At 43.9% G+C, this 18,907-nt stretch overlaps 1 protein-coding gene across 1 annotated transcript; it reads right to left on the bottom strand.

Annotated features, from left to right (window-relative positions):
- Positions 1–12,651: 12,651 nt before the first annotated feature.
- Positions 12,652–13,055, bottom strand: LOC123441219. Its single transcript, XM_045117712.1, has one exon. The coding sequence runs from the start codon at positions 13,053–13,055 to the stop codon at positions 12,669–12,671; it is 387 nt and encodes a 128-aa protein (XP_044973647.1). The 3' UTR covers positions 12,652–12,668.
- Positions 13,056–18,907: the final 5,852 nt, after the last annotated feature.

Genomic DNA, 18,907 nt, shown 5'->3' with positions numbered 1-18,907 from the left:
TTTAGGATGCTTCCTGTTGAATAATTTTCCTAGGCTCCTCACTCCCGAGGCTAGTTTAGGATGCTTCCTGTTGAATAATTTTCCTAGGCTCCTCACTCCCGAGGCTAGTTTAGGATGCTTGCTGTTGAATAATTTTCCTAGGCTCCTCACTCCCGAGGCTAGTTTAGGATGCTTGCTGTTGAATAATTTTCCTAGGCTCCTCACTCCCGAGGCTAGTTTAGGATGCTTCCTGTTGAATAATTTTCCTAGGCTCCTCACTCCCGAGGCTAGTTTAGGATGCTTCCTGTTGAATAATTTTCCTAGGCTCCTCACTCCCGAGGCTAGTTTAGGATGCTTCCTGTTGAATAATTTTCCTAGGCTCCTCACTCCCGAGGCTAGTTTAGGATGCTTCCTGTTGAATAATTTTCCTAGGCTCCTCACTCCCGGGGCGAGTTTAGGATGCTTCCTGTTGAATAATTTTCCTAGGCTCCTCACTCCCGAGGCTAGTTTAGGGTGCTTCCTGTTGAATAATTTTCCTAGGCCCCTCACTCCCGAGGCTAGTTTAGGGTGCTTCCTGTTGAATAATTTTCCTAGGCCCCTCACTCCCGAGGCTAGTTTAGGGTGCTTCCTGTTGAATAATTTTCCTAGGCTCCTCACTCCCGAGGCGAGTTTAGGATGCTTCCTGTTGAATAATTTTCCTAGGCTCCTCACTCCCGAGGCTAGTTTAGGATGCTTCCTGTTGAATAATTTTCCTAGGCTCCTCACTCCCGAGGCTAGTTTAGGATGCTTCCTGTTGAATAATTTTCCTAGGCTCCTCACTCCCGAGGCTAGTTTAGGATGCTTGCTGTTGAATAATTTTCCTAGGCTCCTCACTCCCGAGGCTAGTTTAGGATGCTTGCTGTTGAATAATTTTCCTAGGCTCCTCACTCCCGAGGCTAGTTTAGGATGCTTCCTGTTGAATAATTTTCCTAGGCTCCTCACTCCCGAGGCTAGTTTAGGATGCTTCCTGTTGAATAATTTTCCTAGGCTCCTCACTCCCGAGGCTAGTTTAGGATGCTTCCTGTTGAATAATTTTCCTAGGCTCCTCACTCCCGAGGCTAGTTTAGGGTGCTTCCTGTTGAATAATTTTCCTAGGCCCCTCACTCCCGAGGCTAGTTTAGGGTGCTTCCTGTTGAATAATTTTCCTAGGCTCCTCACTCCCGAGGCGAGTTTAGGATGCTTCCTGTTGAATAATTTTCCTAGGCTCCTCACTCCCGAGGCTAGTTTAGGATGCTTCCTGTTGAATAATTTTCCTAGGCTCCTCACTCCCGAGGCTAGTTTAGGATGCTTCCTGTTGAATAATTTTCCTAGGCTCCTCACTCCCGAGGCTAGTTTAGGATGCTTCCTGTTGAATAATTTTCCTAGGCTCCTCACTCCCGAGGCTAGTTTAGGGTGCTTCCTGTTGAATAATTTTCCTAGGCCCCTCACTCCCGAGGCTAGTTTAGGGTGCTTCCTGTTGAATAATTTTCCTAGGCCCCTCACTCCCGAGGCTAGTTTAGGGTGCTTCCTGTTGAATAATTTTCCTAGGCTCCTCACTCCCGAGGCGAGTTTAGGATGCTTCCTGTTGAATAATTTTCCTAGGCTCCTCACTCCCGAGGCGAGTTTAGGATGCTTCCTGTTGAATAATTTTCCTAGGCTCCTCACTCCCGAGGCTAGTTTAGGATGCTTCCTGTTGAATAATTTTCCTAGGCTCCTCACTCCCGAGGCTAGTTTAGGATGCTTGCTGTTGAATAATTTTCCTAGGCTCCTCACTCCCGAGGCTAGTTTAGGATGCTTGCTGTTGAATAATTTTCCTAGGCTCCTCACTCCCGAGGCTAGTTTAGGATGCTTCCTGTTGAATAATTTTCCTAGGCTCCTCACTCCCGAGGCTAGTTTAGGATGCTTCCTGTTGAATAATTTTCCTAGGCTCCTCACTCCCGAGGCTAGTTTAGGATGCTTCCTGTTGAATAATTTTCCTAGGCTCCTCACTCCCGAGGCTAGTTTAGGGTGCTTCCTGTTGAATAATTTTCCTAGGCCCCTCACTCCCGAGGCTAGTTTAGGGTGCTTCCTGTTGAATAATTTTCCTAGGCCCCTCACTCCCGAGGCTAGTTTTGGGTGCTTCCTGTTGAATAATTTTCCTAGGCTCCTCACTCCCGAGGCGAGTTTAGGATGCTTCCTGTTGAATAATTTTCCTAGGCTCCTCACTCCCGAGGCTAGTTTAGGATGCTTCCTGTTGAATAATTTTCCTAGGCTCCTCACTCCCGAGGCTAGTTTAGGATGCTTCCTGTTGAATAATTTTCCTAGGCTCCTCACTCCCGAGGCTAGTTTAGGATGCTTGCTGTTGAATAATTTTCCTAGGCTCCTCACTCCCGAGGCTAGTTTAGGATGCTTGCTGTTGAATAATTTTCCTAGGCTCCTCACTCCCGAGGCTAGTTTAGGATGCTTCCTGTTGAATAATTTTCCTAGGCTCCTCACTCCCGAGGCTAGTTTAGGATGCTTCCTGTTGAATAATTTTCCTAGGCTCCTCACTCCCGAGGCTAGTTTAGGATGCTTCCTGTTGAATAATTTTCCTAGGCTCCTCACTCCCGAGGCTAGTTTAGGATGCTTCCTGTTGAATAATTTTCCTAGGCTCCTCACTCCCGGGGCGAGTTTAGGATGCTTCCTGTTGAATAATTTTCCTAGGCTCCTCACTCCCGAGGCTAGTTTAGGATGCTTCCTGTTGAATAATTTTCCTAGGCTCCTCACTCCCGAGGCTAGTTTAGGATGCTTCCTGTTGAATAATTTTCCTAGGCTCCTCACTCCCGAGGCTAGTTTACGATGCTTCCTGTTGAATAATTTTCCTAGGCTCCTCACTCCCGAGGCTAGTTTACGATGCTTCCTGTTGAATAATTTTCCTAGGCCCCTCACTCCCGAGGCTAGTTTACGATGCTTCCTGTTGAATAATTTTCCTAGGCCCCTCACTCCCGAGGCTAGTTTAGGGTGCTTCATGTTGAATAATTTTCCTAGGCCCCTCACTCCCGAGGCTAGTTTAGGGTGCTTCCTGTTGAATAATTTTCCTAGGCCCCTCACTCCCGAGGCTAGTTTAGGGTGCTTCCTGTTGAATAATTTTCCTAGGCCCCTCACTCCCGAGGCTAGTTTAGGATGCTTCCTGTTGAATAATTTTCCTAGGCCCCTCACTCCCGAGGCGAGTTTAGGATGCTTCCTGTTGAATAATTTTCCTAGGCCCCTCACTCCCGAGGCTAGTTTAGGGTGCTTCCTGTTGAATAATTTTCCTAGGCCCCTCACTCCCGAGGCTAGTTTAGGGTGCTTCCTGTTGAATAATTTTCCTAGGCCCCTCACTCCCGAGGCTAGTTTAGGGTGCTTCCTGTTGAATAATTTTCCTAGGCCCCTCACTCCCGAGGCTAGTTTAGGGTGCTTCCTGTTGAATAATTTTCCTAGGCCCCTCACTCCCGAGGCTAGTTTAGGGTGCTTCCTGTTGAATAATTTTCCTAGGCTCCTCACTCCCGAGGCTAGTTTAGGGTGCTTCCTGTTGAATAATTTTCCTAGGCTCCTCACTCCCGAGGCTAGTTTAGGATGCTTCCTGTTGAATAATTTTCCTAGGCTCCTCACTCCCGAGGCTAGTTTAGGATGCTTCCTGTTGAATAATTTTCCTAGGCTCCTCAGTCCCGAGGCTAGTTTAGGATGCTTCCTGTTGAATAATTTTCCTAGGCTCCTCACTCCCGAGGCTAGTTTAGGATGCTTCCTGTTGAATAATTTTCCTAGGCTCCTCACTCCCGAGGCTAGTTTAGGATGCTTCCTGTTGAATAATTTTCCTAGGCTCCTCACTCCCGAGGCTAGTTTAGGATGCTTCCTGTTGAATAATTTTCCTAGGCTCCTCACTCCCGAGGCTAGTTTAGGATGCTTCCTGTTGAATAATTTTCCTAGGCTCCTCACTCCCGAGGCGAGTTTAGGATGCTTCCTGTTTAATAATTTTCCTACGCTCCTCACTCCCGAGGCTAGTTTAGGATGCTTCCTGTTGAATAATTTTCCTAGGCTCCTCACTCCCGAGGCTAGTTTAGGATGCTTCCTGTTGAATAATTTTCCTAGGCTCCTCACTCCCGAGGCTAGTTTAGGATGCTTCCTGTTGAATAATTTTCCTAGGCTCCTCACTCCCGAGGCTAGTTTAGGATGCTTCCTGTTGAATAATTTTCCTAGGCTCCTCACTCCCGAGGCTAGTTTAGGGTGCTTCCTGTTGAATAATTTTCCTAGGCCCCTCACTCCCGAGGCTAGTTTAGGGTGCTTCCTGTTGAATAATTTTCCTAGGCCCCTCACTCCCGAGGCTAGTTTAGGGTGCTTCCTGTTGAATAATTTTCCTAGGCCCCTCACTCCCGAGGCTAGTTTAGGATGCTTCCTGTTGAATAATTTTCCTAGGCTCCTCACTCCCGAGGCGAGTTTAGGATGCTTCCTGTTTAATAATTTTCCTAGGCTCCTCACTCCCGAGGCGAGTTTAGGATGCTTCCTGTTTAATAATTTTCCTAGGCTCCTCACTCCCGAGGCTAGTTTAGGATGCTTCCTGTTGAATAATTTTCCTAGGCTCCTCACTCCCGAGGCTAGTTTAGGATGCTTCCTGTTGAATAATTTTCCTAGGCCCCTCACTCCCGAGGCTAGTTTAGGGTGCTTCCTGTTGAATAATTTTCCTAGGCCCCTCACTCCCGAGGCTAGTTTAGGGTGCTTCCTGTTGAATAATTTTCCTAGGCCCCTCACTCCCGAGGCTAGTTTAGGGTGCTTCCTGTTGAATAATTTTCCTAGGCTCCTCACTCCCGAGGCTAGTTTAGGGTGCTTCCTGTTGAATAATTTTCCTAGGCTCCTCACTCCCGAGGCTAGTTTAGGGTGCTTCCTGTTGAATAATTTTCCTAGGCTCCTCACTCCCGAGGCTAGTTTAGGATGCTTCCTGTTGAATAATTTTCCTAGGCTCCTCACTCCCGAGGCTAGTTTAGGATGCTTCCTGTTGAATAATTTTCCTAGGCTCCTCACTCCCGAGGCTAGTTTAGGATGCTTCCTGTTGAATAATTTTCCTAGGCTCCTCACTCCCGAGGCTAGTTTAGGATGCTTCCTGTTGAATAATTTTCCTAGGCTCCTCACTCCCGAGGCTAGTTTAGGATGCTTCCTGTTGAATAATTTTCCTAGGCTCCTCACTCCCGAGGCTAGTTTAGGATGCTTCCTGTTGAATAATTTTCCTAGGCTCCTCACTCCCGAGGCTAGTTTAGGATGCTTCCTGTTGAATAATTTTCCTAGGCTCCTCACTCCTGAGGCTAGTTTAGGATGCTTCCTGTTGCTGGACATGCATTGAGCGTAGTTTTAACACTTGGTCTAATTATAGAGGGTAGTGGTGGGATGGGATGAATGATTTATTAATTGACAAGTTCATAAACTAGGAATTTAAATTTGTTATGCTAGAGCTTGGACACTTGGCACCATACATTTAGAAAAATCCGGATATATTCCTCCAATATATCTACGCATCACCGTCCAATATATCATCCGACATCCCCGATATGTTCAAGCCAAACCAATACGAACACGATATACAATATTTTGAACCCTGAAAGTAGCTGAATTAGTACGTTATAAATATGGTTACATTTATTTTCCTTGTTTTGAATACGTTTGACCATGTCAGAACGTGGAAGGGTCATTTTTTTTTGCCAAAAAACGTGCTCATTTAAAATATGCCTGGCAAAAGCAAATTCTTTTGCACGATTGGTAAAATGTAATCCCTTCGCAACCTACTACTAGTATAGTATTTCCAAGTGAAGTAATCTTGGTTCATTCATGCAAACACAAAATCACCTATGCACGCGAAAACCAAAATAAAAGCAGGTAGAGCAATAAAACATGGTGATCAATATACATTGTCGCATGCATGTCTGAACAAGATTTTATTATTGAATCACATCATTGCCATTGTTTGACATGATGGTTTAGTAGTCACAAACAAAGCAGTAACATTTACTTGCAATCTACTCCCTCCGTTCCTAAATATAAGACCTTTTAGAGATTACACTATGTACTACATACGAAGCAAAATGATTGAATCTACACTCTAAAATATGTCTGTATATTCGTATCTAATTCATAGTGGAATGTCTAAAAGGTCTTATATTTAGAAACGGAGGGAGTAATTCTTAGCATACAATTTTTTATTATTGAATGCTGTAAGATTTTATTATTGAATACAAAGATGGTTTAGTAGTCACATACAATGCAGTAAGATTTTATTATTGAATCACATCATGTGGGTACAACAAGATTTTTTGACGTGATCTCCTCAGGAATTATGGTAGGAAGACCGGCAATCTAATTCTTAGCATACAATTCTGAAGACATATATATGGATATGGGAGATTGATTTTGTACCAACATGAATGGAATTTCCTAGTTGAACAATCACCATAAGGCACGAAGAATGATTTTTTCCTCCATAAGATGAGACACAAACTTCTTCTTGCCCTTCTTTGTGCATCCAGAAGCATTCACGAAGCTAGAGAACATTTACTCGCATTTCACTCAAATAAGACCTAAGGGCATCTCCAAAGCTGACCCGCAATCACTAGTAAAAACATGGCTTTAGTCCCGTTGGTAAGGGCCTTTAGTCTCGGTTCACCAATCGGGACTAATAACTTGAGACTAAAGCCCCCTTCTCACTATCGTCCCGGCTGGCCACGACCCGGGACTAATGTCCTTCTACGTGGCTGACAGCGCGAGGCGACGACCTTTAGTCCTGGTTGGTAACATCAACCTGGACTAAAGGCTTTGGGGATTTTGTGTTTTGGGGTTTATTGTTTATTATTTTTGTTTTTCATTTTCTGTTTTTCATTTAATTCTTTTTCATTTTAAACATATTTTACACCATTACATACTGTACAAATTCATTAGGAGGGGCTTGGAGAGACAAGGAAGAAATGAAGTAAACATACGTACATGTCTATATATAAGCAGCAGAAGCAAGTAATATAAATATATCCTCTTTCTTCCTCTACAACACTAAATAGAGCAACACCAATCATTGTACACAAGGAGCAGCAACGGCAAGCCGATAAAGAAAGCTCAGGATTTGTGTCTTTTGCAAGTTTTAGCACACTAGTACATGTGTTAAAATGAAAGTGTCCCTGCTGGGTTATATTAATAAATAATCCAAGTGTTGAAACAGTCAACAAAATAAAAAAAATCTATACACACGCACAGAACACAACACACCTGGTTGCTTGCAAGGCTATTTTTTGTTGGCCAGACTGCTTGCATCCAAGAATGAAAAAGGAATTCGTTCGTTTGTAGGCTGTTGTATATAAGGTGCAAATGAAACATAATGTGATGGATGCTGACTGCCTACGTGCACAATGGGTGCCGGCAACGGATGCCGCTGCCGTCCGCCTGCCTACTACTGCTGTACCTAGCTGCTGCTATTGCTGCTGCAAATGGGGGGTTGAGCCGCAGGCGTAGCACAGCAGGCCAGGGAAGTGTGTAGCTGTTCCTGATGGAAATTTTGCAATCACAAGAGAAACAAAACATAATAGGCAAGCAGTGTGTATAATCCATGGACGACACATAAAAACAACCATCTGCTTCGGCGGGACTCAGTAGTACTTAAGTCTAAAATTCAATCAGTCATCTGGAGCTGGCACGAAAGGGACAAAGCGAGCATGAGAACAGAATTCGCCCTAATTAAAGGTGCCCGTACGCTACTACTGAAGAAAAAAGAAACAAACAGAAACCATTTGACTGAATTAGAGGTGCAGATAGTTGATCTTTGAATTTAGAAATTACCTGTAAACATAACTCGTCAATACAATACACAAGAAATTGCAAGTAAACATAATTTTCGATGGTCCGTACAAAAAGATATTAGCACTAAACTGAATTTATAAAGACAATAATGAGCAAGTTTCATCAGCTAACTCTAAGTGCTTGTGCGACCAAAGAGAACTATAGCAGGAGAATTTTTTATGCTAACTATAAAGATATGCATCGATCAGTACAAACAAAAGAAGTATAACTACCAACAAACAACACATATCGCTGAAAGCAGTACCAAGTAACCGACAACAAGCTCTCAAACAGGCAATGCTAGGCACAATTGCTAGTAATACATGTTATTTTTGCAAAGTGGTTTAGTGCTATGATATTTTTCTACACGTACTCTCGGATTTTTCTTAGTCATATACTGATCTGCTCACTCCAGTTCTATCTACTCACCATATTCACATGCAACGTAAGGAACTAGTGTAGAAAACCACTCAACCGCATTCACAGCAACGAACAAGGTAGATGGATATATGCGTGCATTGGTCACCTCGCGTCCCTGACCTGCGCGAACTTGATGAAGAAGACGTCGGTGTAGTTCTCACAGTCCTCGGTGTCCATGGGCTTGCACCTGAACCCAAACAAACGCACGCACACACAGAGAGACACGGAAAGAAAGAAAAATGGTGAGCACTGAACATTAGCAGGGAGAAGAAGATGCGGATTCAGGTCGCTTCTATCGGTTCACTCTTCCAGGGGGGCGTACGCCAAGAACGTGGAGCCGAGCTCGTCGCCGCAATCGAGTGTCGGCACGTTCCAGACGACGAGGTACCTGCGGTCGAATCGGTGTTCGGGATAAGACGCAAGGAGGGGTTAGCGGCGGTGATGCGGAGGAGGAGAGGCTGCGCTAGGGTTGAGGAGTGGTGGTTACTTGGACTCGTCATAGACCCATCCTGCAGCATCGGCATGTCCTTGACGCTGACCATCCCCGGCATGTTCCGCACAATAGACTCCGTCATCTTGGCTCCGATCCGGAAATCTCACCACCAGAGGGGGACGAAGCGGCCGCAGATCTGGTGCTCCGGCGAGAGGCCAAGCGATTTGGAGTGGAGATATCGCTAGGCTTAGTGGCGGGTCGGAGCGATTTGGAGGAAGAAGTAGGAGGGGAGAGGCTTACCGGTGCCAGATCCGACCACCTCTGGCCTCGCCGTCACCGGATGTGTGAGATCGATCCCGGGGGTGTGCTGCGCACCGGTGAGAGCGGCGTCAACTCGCCAGAATCAAGCGGCGCCAGTGACGGCGGCAGAGGAGTCGCAGGAGGGGGACATAGAGAGGGCTCGCGGGGGAGAACGGGGATAGTGGTTTTGTTTAGATTAGGTCGAACGATATACATTGGATCTGCATGGTGTGGACGGTCTAGATTCGCTAGAGCGGGGTGATCCGTGGGAGGGTGTTTTCAACCTCCTGATTGGTTCAAGATATGTGTAATTGAAAATGGTTTTTAGTGCTATAAAAACAAGGAATTTTTTAAAGAAACAATGAAAAATATTTTACAAAATGACACCATGCTATAGTTTTTTCAAATGTTCCCACATTGTTCCCAAATGAAAAAATATTTTACATAATGACCGCATTTTCAAATGGGGATGCAAAATTCAAAAAAATTCAAAAAACTGTAAAACCTTCGCATTGTGTCACTTTATGTGACCTAGTTATCAGGAAAAACAATAAACTTGAATACGACAATTATTTTTAAAAAGTGTTCTAAAAAGTGAGCTATCACTTATGAAGATTCATAGCTTTCAAGCGAGATGATCGATCTTATGGCCACATTCATGGCATAGTTTGTTCAAATGATCTCATATTGCACACAAGGTTGCATATTGGAATGGCCAACAATGTTGCTTAAGGAAGTTTTCATTTCCCTTGTATGAAAAATTCATTTTCCATTTTTCAAGTGTCTAAAATAAGTTTTTTGTGAAGGACCTACCATATATTTATTGCCAAATTGAACCAAATCATTTTTCTAAAATTCTTTGCCATATTTAATGTACAATTGACCAAATATTTGGGTGTTAAAAAGTTTTTATCCACCTGTCGTGAAAAAGACAAATTTCCCCGGATTCAGTAGGAAGCGGGTCAAATTTGAACTGCAACTCCCTCATAGTTTGCTCTTTATTTTTCCCAAAAATCATTTGTAGGTAGATATGTATCTATTTAATCATAGAAAAACCAAAATGTTTCCAATATTCAACAACTAGCTAGGAATGGAAAACAACGGTGCATCTTGGAATGGAAAACAACGTTGTAGGTAGATATTTTTGTAGGTAGATATGTATCTTGCTATTTAATCATTTGTAGGTAGATATGTATCTATTTATTAAAATGACCTCATATTGTGCACAACGGTGCATCTTGGAATGGAAAACAACGTTGTCTAAGGAAGTTTTCATTTTCTTTGGACGGAAAATTCATTTTCTACATTTCGAATGCCAAAAATGAGTTTTTTTTGTGAAAGACCTACGATATTTTTATTTGCAAAATTGGATCAAATTATTTTTGTAAAATATCATATCATATTTAATGTACAATTGACAAAATGGTTGGGAGTAAAAATCATTGAGACACCTCTCGTGAAAAAGAAAAATTTCCCTTGATTCAATAGGAAACGGGTCAAATTTAAACTGCAGGTGCATTACAGTTTGCTACTTATTTTTCCAAAAAATCATTCATAGGTACATAAGTATCCATTTAATCAGAGATACATGGTGTGGTGGTAGTACGTCGAGGTTTGGATGGTGTCTGAGGGCCCCAACTTCAGAGCACGCAAACCGGCATGCCAACCGCGTGGTCACCCTAAAAGAGCTTCTATTTCTTCAAAGCATCTCACTATATCCCCTTTTTATCCGACATATACTTATAAGATGGAGGCACTGATGGAATAAATCGAAAACAACACCATTAATGTACTAATAAAAGTAACAAAATGCATCGAAATAGGGGTACTATGCCAGAAGGAGGCCTCCTCTGAACGGCCTTCTACAATAGATATAAAGAGCAAAGCTATTCTTTAAATGGATTCATATTTGCTTGGACCGTATTACTAGACCCGTTCCTTTATTAAATATATTCATTTGAAGAATGGCTTACGGTGTTTGATTGTGGTATTATTGTTAGACGATAGGCTTATACCATGTAATGTGACTTGTATATTAGACTAGACTCTAGAGTGACATGCCGGTTGTTGAGAAACCTGTACCGGCTGTCCTTATGAACCGCGACAATCAAATAGTGATCAAGAAAGTAAGAAGCTGAAAGGATAACATAAAATCATCAAGACACGTCCAGAGAAGGTTAAAATCTGACTAGAAAATGAGAAACTCTGTAGTTATTGCATTGGATTATATCCAAAAATCGCAAAATCTGACAGATCCTTTTAGTAAGGGTCTATCACGTAATGTGACAGATAATGCATCAAAGGAGATGGGTATGAGACCCACAATATGAGTTGTTCACAGTAGTAACCTATTCCTTATGATCGGAGATCCTGTGAATTAGATGTGGAAGACAAGTTGTTGGTCAACTGAGAGGAAAGTATCCTTATCGTTGATAATACCACTCCATGAAGATGCATGACTCATTAGGGGTACTTTCCTAAACTGCATGGCAGGTTGATATACATCATAATATGTTCTAAGTGGCTTATTGAAGCAAAGATGTGGTCCTTCAGAACATCTTTTGAAGAACACACCTATATGACTCTGATCGTTAACGTCGCAATCTATGGGAGTAGGGTGCTCTCTAGTAAACTCATGAATGGTCTTGGAGTATGACACATAAGCTCCACCTGCAGGGAAGTCCCACGGTAGCCTAGTATCGGTCAAGTCTCTTTGTGAAGCTAGATTCGCAGAATACTTGTTGTTCAAGGCCTAGTCCACTTTTCAAGTTGCTTACTAGTGTAGCATATCTGTGAGAAGTCAATTAAGAGAATGTAGATAAGAGGGGAAGATCTTAGCATCGATATCTGGTAGTGACAAAACAATTAAGAGAATGTATATAATGAGACTTATCAGGGCTACAGCACACACGTGTGATCGAGCTAAAACAACCCGATCAGACAAGCTGTTTCATTGATTTGTTTCTTACATCATCAGTTTAACTAGCGATAGTACTTGTTAAATTCGTCGCCACGGCAATTTGAATGGTTTGGAAATTTAGTCATTCATGGAAGACTCTAAGGCTAGCTTGCTGCTCGTACCATTTATTCATTGTTTTGTTGATTAAATCTGATTGACAAGAACTAGCTAGTCGATCGGTCGTGCATGCATGTGAGTGAGGTGAGTTGAGGCCCATATATAAGACCGACAGAGCGACCATGTTTGGTTTCATGCATCCAACTTATCAGCACCAAATGCATGGCATGCACATGGACAAGAAGAGTGAAGTGGTAAGGATATATTAATACAATTAGTCTAATCTGCTAGAGAAGAGCAATGTGGCGCTGTGCCGCAAGGCCGGTAACATACAACATCGAAGAAGCGCTCTAGAGTTTCAAGTGAAGCATAGTTGAATGAGTCAACCATGCACAATAATCAACTAGAAGAATGACAAGTACGTAGTACAATTTATTTCACGATATGAATAAACATATCGTGATGGGTCCATGAGGTTCCCTATATCCGGATTGTTACAAGTGCTCGATCAGGCGAAATAAAGTCGCCAAAAGAAACAAGTAAAAATGAAACAAAAACTAGTGCACGTACAATGTGCATTCGTGACAATGAAATTATGAGAAACAATAGAATATAATTTGGTGTGTGTGGCAGGAGGGGGGGGGTATGTTATTTGGCGCAGACGATGGTGTATGCTTCTAAATATTAATGAGATGCAACTTACGGAATTGGCCGGCTAGCCTCCGTGAAGCTATCCTCCATCTTCTTGAACTTCTCAGCGGGTGCTGCGGCAGTAACTATCTTAGCGGCTATCTTGTAGGCCAATAGATGTGTATCAAATTTCGCCTTGTCTCCCTTGGCCTTCTTCATCGTGTCCATAGCGAGGAGTTCCTGCTTTGCAACAGCCCCGGCTACTTTGATCCTTTCGGATGGTGGGGCGGCGGCGAGGACCCCGTCTAGGGCCGTCTTGATGATGGGTGTTAGCTCAGCCAAGGCGGCCTCCTCGGACTTGACGATGGCGGCGCTTGCAAGCATTGGTAATGATGCGATTTCCACCATGACGATGAGAAGGGTTAGTGCCACCGCAATGTTCTGGAGTGGGGCCATTGCTCTTGTTGGCCTAACAGGTTGCTGAGAGGAATGACTCACCAGGATTTCAGTGAGATTGATGTTTTCACCGTGGAGGTCTATAAAGGTGGTCCTTGCTTTAAATAGGTGACGTTTCACAAAGAGAGCATGAGGCCACGAGAGCTTCGCGGGCGCCATGCCGTACGTGGGTGAAAACTTTCTTGCATGCACGCATGTCTAGCCGTGTGAGCAACCGCTTTCCTCTCAATCGTAATTCCTAAGATGTAGGAGTACCATCCATCTAGCTGGGCAGCACCACTAGTAAAATGACCGGATCTTGTCTGGTGTGCATGGTTCCATGTATCAGAGGTTCATGATATAACCTTCTGAATGAGAGGTTCACGATACAACCTTTTGACTACAACGCTAACTCTGTTGGAATTAAACATGACATATTCTCCTAGTGGTGCTCGGGTTGCATGTATCCGATTAGTATTTGAGTCAGAGCAGGAGAAGGTTGCAGCCAACGTGGGAGGTCATGTGCTTCCTATATATCACTTTTATGCAAAAACTTAACTTGGTGTTTTGAAAATTTTGAATGTAACTCCCTCTTTTAAATTATGCCCAGTTTCTAGGTTATGACTACAACCCCAATTTTCCTTGCCCAAACAATTCCCAATATGTCGAGCACTCTGCGTGCGTGCTCCGGGTGTGGCCAGAGCACCTGCACTGCACCCCGACGGCACCCGAGCCCTGCCGAGCCTTTTGCTGCTTCGCCTGCACGTGCACCTCCTCCTCCCCTTGCTCCGTAAGACACCCACCTCCCTCCGACCCTCTCCCTCGTCCACTAGCGTCGACCACCGCCGTCCTCATCGTCCTCAACCACCGCAGTAAAGTCCGCTGCCGCAATCCACTCGGGGACGGCAGTGACCTGGCCGCCGCCACCGTGCCTTCTTCGGGAAACCGAGAAACCGACGTTGCACGGCTATATAAGAGCCTCGCCGAGATCTTCTCAAGGAATCCACATCTCCTACCCACTCCTAGGATCCCCCCCCCCGCCCGCCCGCACGCTCAATCGACCACGCAAGGCCGTCTTCTTCATCTCCGGCAGCTTCTGTCGTCGTCACCATTCAGATCATTCCATCACAACCACGGCCTCCAGCTCCCCACTTTGTTCACCAATAGGTCCCTACCAGCCCCACGGATCCGTTCCCCTCCCCAATTTGGCCGGAGAAAGCCCATAGGCGAAATCTCTCTTCCAGCTCCGTCGGAGCTTCTTGGGAGAACCTCGCCGCCGGCGACCTCGTGCCTCCCTTCGTTCATGACCTACCCCTGCGGGATCTCCAGGACTTCCTGGTCACGCTGGTGTTTTCAGTTCCTTGAATAGCGCCGCCGTCCGCAGGCAGCGATTGCCAGAACTCCACTCTGTTCTGTCGCGGGAGGGAGACGACGAACCGGTGAAATCAAACAAGCGGGGCCCAGTCGCAAGCCTCTCCTCGCCTCTCTACTCGTTCCACTGAGAAGTTGGGCCGGCCGAGTGACACCGCTCGGTTATATAGCGCTTAGGGCGCGCTTCTAACGTTCTCTCTTTTCTTTTACCATCAGAATACAAATATTCCACAACACTCATTTTAGGCACAAAATTGATGATTCAAATTTTCAAATACTCCTAAAAACATGCTCTATTATTATAGCTAGGGTGAACATTTTTCCTTGGCTTATTTTTTGTTGGGTCCATTTAATAGTCCTTTTAATCATTTATTCCATCTTAGAAATTCCATAAATAATCCATATGAACTCCAAATGAATTGATTCCTTTCTCGTATTCCTTATATTTAATATAGTCTATTTTAGTATTCATTTCAAAATTTTCTAGACAACTTATTAGCTCTATTATGGAGTTATATGGTAATTTAAATATTTTTGAAATAGGAAATGGAGGGGAGATAAATATTTCAAACTTTTGGAGTGTACCCAATATTTCTGCATGTTCAAGGCAAGCATATTGAACACTTGACATGGTGATTGCATGCATAACTGTTGCTAAAATAAATGATCCATGCATGAGTTGAATTTGAGTAGTATTTGCACATGGCTACTTTGCATGCATGATTCCTGACTAATTGTTGCTGTCATCCTTAAAACTTGATGTCTGAGTAAGCATGGTTACTTTTACGTGTCATATATATGCTTGTGTGATCCGGACTAAACTCCAGGAAAGAATTAGTCAAAAGTAAAGTGACCGTGAGACTGAATTCTCGTGATGACAAGAATAATCAGTAAGGGCATGTCCAGGTAGTGACCCTATTGGGTACTACCGAGAGAATATGTTGTGCTAGTCACTGTAGGAAAACATAACCTCCTAATTCGACCGTAGATCGAGTCTTGTTCCGGTAACCCCCATACTTGATCTGTGGTGCCACGGGTCCTTCCGCAAAGAAGGTATCATTCAGTAAGTTGATAACCCGTGTCCAGGTACACACTACATAGAGAGCCACGGTGAGGGTTTCCATGCATGGACGAAATCCTGTCATCGTGTCAGGGGGCATGGGTGTTTCCGGTTGGTAGCCGAGAAGGGGGAACCCCCTGTAATCCATGCGTATGAATAGTGATCCCATGGAAGACGTTGGTCTCCCCGTCTTAGAGTTTACCGAACAGATGCCCTGGGTGATTGCTGGCAGCCAGACGGTTAAGCTGGTGTGCGCTGGTGAGGTGTGTTTCAACCTAAAGACCGTAATGGGAATTAGCCAACGTCTCGGTGTTGGCTAAAGAAATCCTTCACTTGTGGGATAAGAGTATACCCTCTGCAGAGTTATATCTATTCGAATAGCCGTGTCCGCGGTTAAGGACTACAATCTGGGTTGGTGAAGTGTCAGTCTTAGAGTCGGTCTCTAGAGGAAATAATGAAATTGAGCAAGGTCTATATTGCAGGATAACTATTGCTGCTAGTGTTACTACGATTATGATTGATGATATGATTATCATTGTGGACTAACCCTGTCAATTTCTTTTATTTTCTGAGTGTCTCAGGGGCTGGCTAGATTACCCCGGGCATTCAGTTTTATTTTCAAGACCTCTTGTGGCGTTCCTCGAGTTCTCACGCGGTTCTATCTCGCCACTACTCTTGTGGAAACCCGACTGGAATTTATTTTCAAGACCTCTCATGGCGTCCATCGAGTTCTCAGGCGGTTCTATCTCGCCACTACTCTTGTGGACACCCGACTGGCATTTCTTTTCAAGACCTCTCGTGGCGTCTCTTGAGTTCTCGGATGGTTCTGTCTCGTCCGATTTCTCTTTTAGACACCCGTTTGACATTTCTCTTCCAGACCTACCGTGGTGTTACCGTGATGTCACTTGACATCCAGCCGACCTTTCTTTTATGTTTTCTATGGATTATTGGATCGTTCTGTCTCGTCTGATTTTTCATCAACCTTCTTTGTTTGTCGCTAACTCGTTACTTCTGCACATGCTAATTAATATGTCATCAGGCCATGATTTAATTCCTGTCAGCATGCATATAATATAGTCTAGCATGAGCACAAGCAAAATAGTTTACTTCTTCATGATCATATATTATTTGCTGCATTCGGTATATCATTTGTTTATAATGTTTGCAAGTACATTCAAACATACTCACTGGCTTGTCCTTGGGTATTTCATTGGCCAGGTCCGAAGAGTATTATGATGACGTCCATACGGAGCCTAGGATAGCACCCACGCGGGATAGGAGTTATCCAGGTCACTCGTTCCTGTGGGAATGGAGCCCCATCGACGTTGGAGAATTCACGGATCGCTTCCGTCATCCACCACCAGAAATCATTATTGTATCACTAGACCTTTACAGTCTTGTATCAAATTCATGTAATTGCTTGGAAGTATGTCACTACAAAAAATATGCTAACTTACAACCTTCAATATTTGTCACCGAATGGTCGTTGGTTTCCATTTGCGACCTTTTTACGACAGAAACAGAAGGTCAAAAGCTGAGGGTCTCTAATGAACTATAATGACCAAAATGAAAGGTCGTTGATTCTACAACCAATTTTTTCGTCGCTCGCAATCTGCCCTCACCACGTCGGATCTGACGTGGCAAGCTGACATGGCAAATTTGCGACCAATTGAAAAGCTCGTTGGTAAGAATCAGTCCGGTCCAATTTGGTGTCTATATGGGCCAAGCCCATCAATTCAGCCCATTTATATTTCCTTCCAATTTGGGTCAGCTGCATGGGTCAAGCCCTACAATTCGGCCTTTTATTTTCTAGGCCATGGCCTTGTAAGTGCATCTAGTGCCCCTTAGTGATTTTGGTGGTTTGAAGACTTATAGGTTAAGTATCTAATGTGTTTGTGAGTGTACACAGGATCTATAAGTCATCGAGGAGTTTGAGATATTTGAAGAATATCGACCCCTAAAAATATATGTCTTCAGTTGAAGAAATTGGTCTGAAGCTGAAGAAATGAATCGTGAGGAATCTGCGATGAAATTGATATTCCTCATGAAGATATTGATATTGAGAAGATTGGTGGTTCCTGAAGAAAATCGTTCTGAAGAAATTGAAGCGTGAAGATTTACGTTTTCTGTTTTACTTTCTTCGCATTTGATGAATAGGAACACCGTACTATTAAAGGGGTCAAAGTAACACTATGGAATGAATTTCCTCATGATGCTCAACCCAAGCCTAATCCTACCAAAAGCCTCAAGTGAGGAATATGAGTGACATGAGGACTCTCGCAGTTGAGGGTCCCGACCGTTTTGATAACCACGCCAAGTCATTGGTCTTATCCACTTCAACGGTCATATTATTTAAGGGCAATAGTGTCAAATCATGTCGGGATGCTCCCAGGCTATAAATAGCCACCCCCACAACCACTAGCTGGTTTGCTGCTCCGTTAGAAACTGACACTTGTCATAAGAGCAACCCAAATTCCTCAGAGCTTTCTAGAGTAAATCATCAGTGAGGAAATACACCACCCACCGAAACCACAAACCAAACCTAGTGATTGAGCATCACTGAAGAAGTTGTTCCTGTGTGGGACTGAAGCCTTTTACCTTTGAGGACCGTGCATCCTCCAGACGGTTAGGCGTCATGGTCTAGAGCAATCCAGCAGTCAATTGTGGATTGCCGGGTGACCAAGTTTGTGAGGGTTTGGAAGTCTGCCCTGAAGACTTACCACAAGTGTTGGGCGAGGACTATGTGTCCTTAGCTCAAGGAGAATACGGTAGGGACTGTGTGTCCCGAGACTGGGTGTCCTTTGGTTTCAATACCAAGCCGCTCCAAACCAGATGTACAACTGTCACAGCAGTTGGAACTGGGTCATCAACAACAGTCTTCACCAAGAATCGGGTTCTAATTCCTCAACTCTTTACTTTCTCTGTATTATGTGTTGATGACTTTCACTGTGACTGTTTGAAGAATTTGCTGAAGACTTTCTCTGAATTTCCTCAACCCCAAATTCTTCACTATAGTTAATCATCATCTGTTTTCTGCGTGCCTGCTTACTGTGCAATCTGTTTTCACATTCTTCACTCTGTAATACTGTTATTGTGAACGTTTGCACGTCTGATCCGTAACTGCTTCCGCTGTAAGTTAGTCATCAGTAAGGAATTTCCTCAAAAGGAATTTCCTCAGCGATGAAATTCTAAAAATCTCCTAGTCACCCCCCTCTAGTCGATATAACGCACTTTCAATTGGTATCAGAGCAAGGTACTCCCTTGTTCTGTGTGATTTTGGTTTAACCACCTGGAGTTTTAATTATGTCGATTGCAGGCATGTTTAAGGTGACTGCAGCATGTCCTACCTATGAAGGAAAGAACTTTCCCTTCTGGAAGAACAAAATGCAAATGCATCTACAAGCTATTGACAATGATCTCTGGTATATTGTGGAAAATGGTG

The sequence above is a fragment of the Hordeum vulgare genome, chromosome 3H, assembly GCF_904849725.1.
Source record: "Hordeum vulgare subsp. vulgare chromosome 3H, MorexV3_pseudomolecules_assembly, whole genome shotgun sequence".
Lineage (NCBI taxonomy): Eukaryota > Viridiplantae > Streptophyta > Magnoliopsida > Poales > Poaceae > Hordeum > Hordeum vulgare.
The sequence above is the reverse complement of the archived record's forward strand: the minus strand, read 5'-3'. Positions and strand labels throughout refer to the sequence as shown.

Excerpts from the sequence above, each read along its gene's own strand:
- LOC123441219 (XM_045117712.1), bottom strand. The coding sequence starts at position 13,055 with ATGGCCCCACTCCAGAACATTGCGGTGGCACTAACCCTTCTCATCGTC.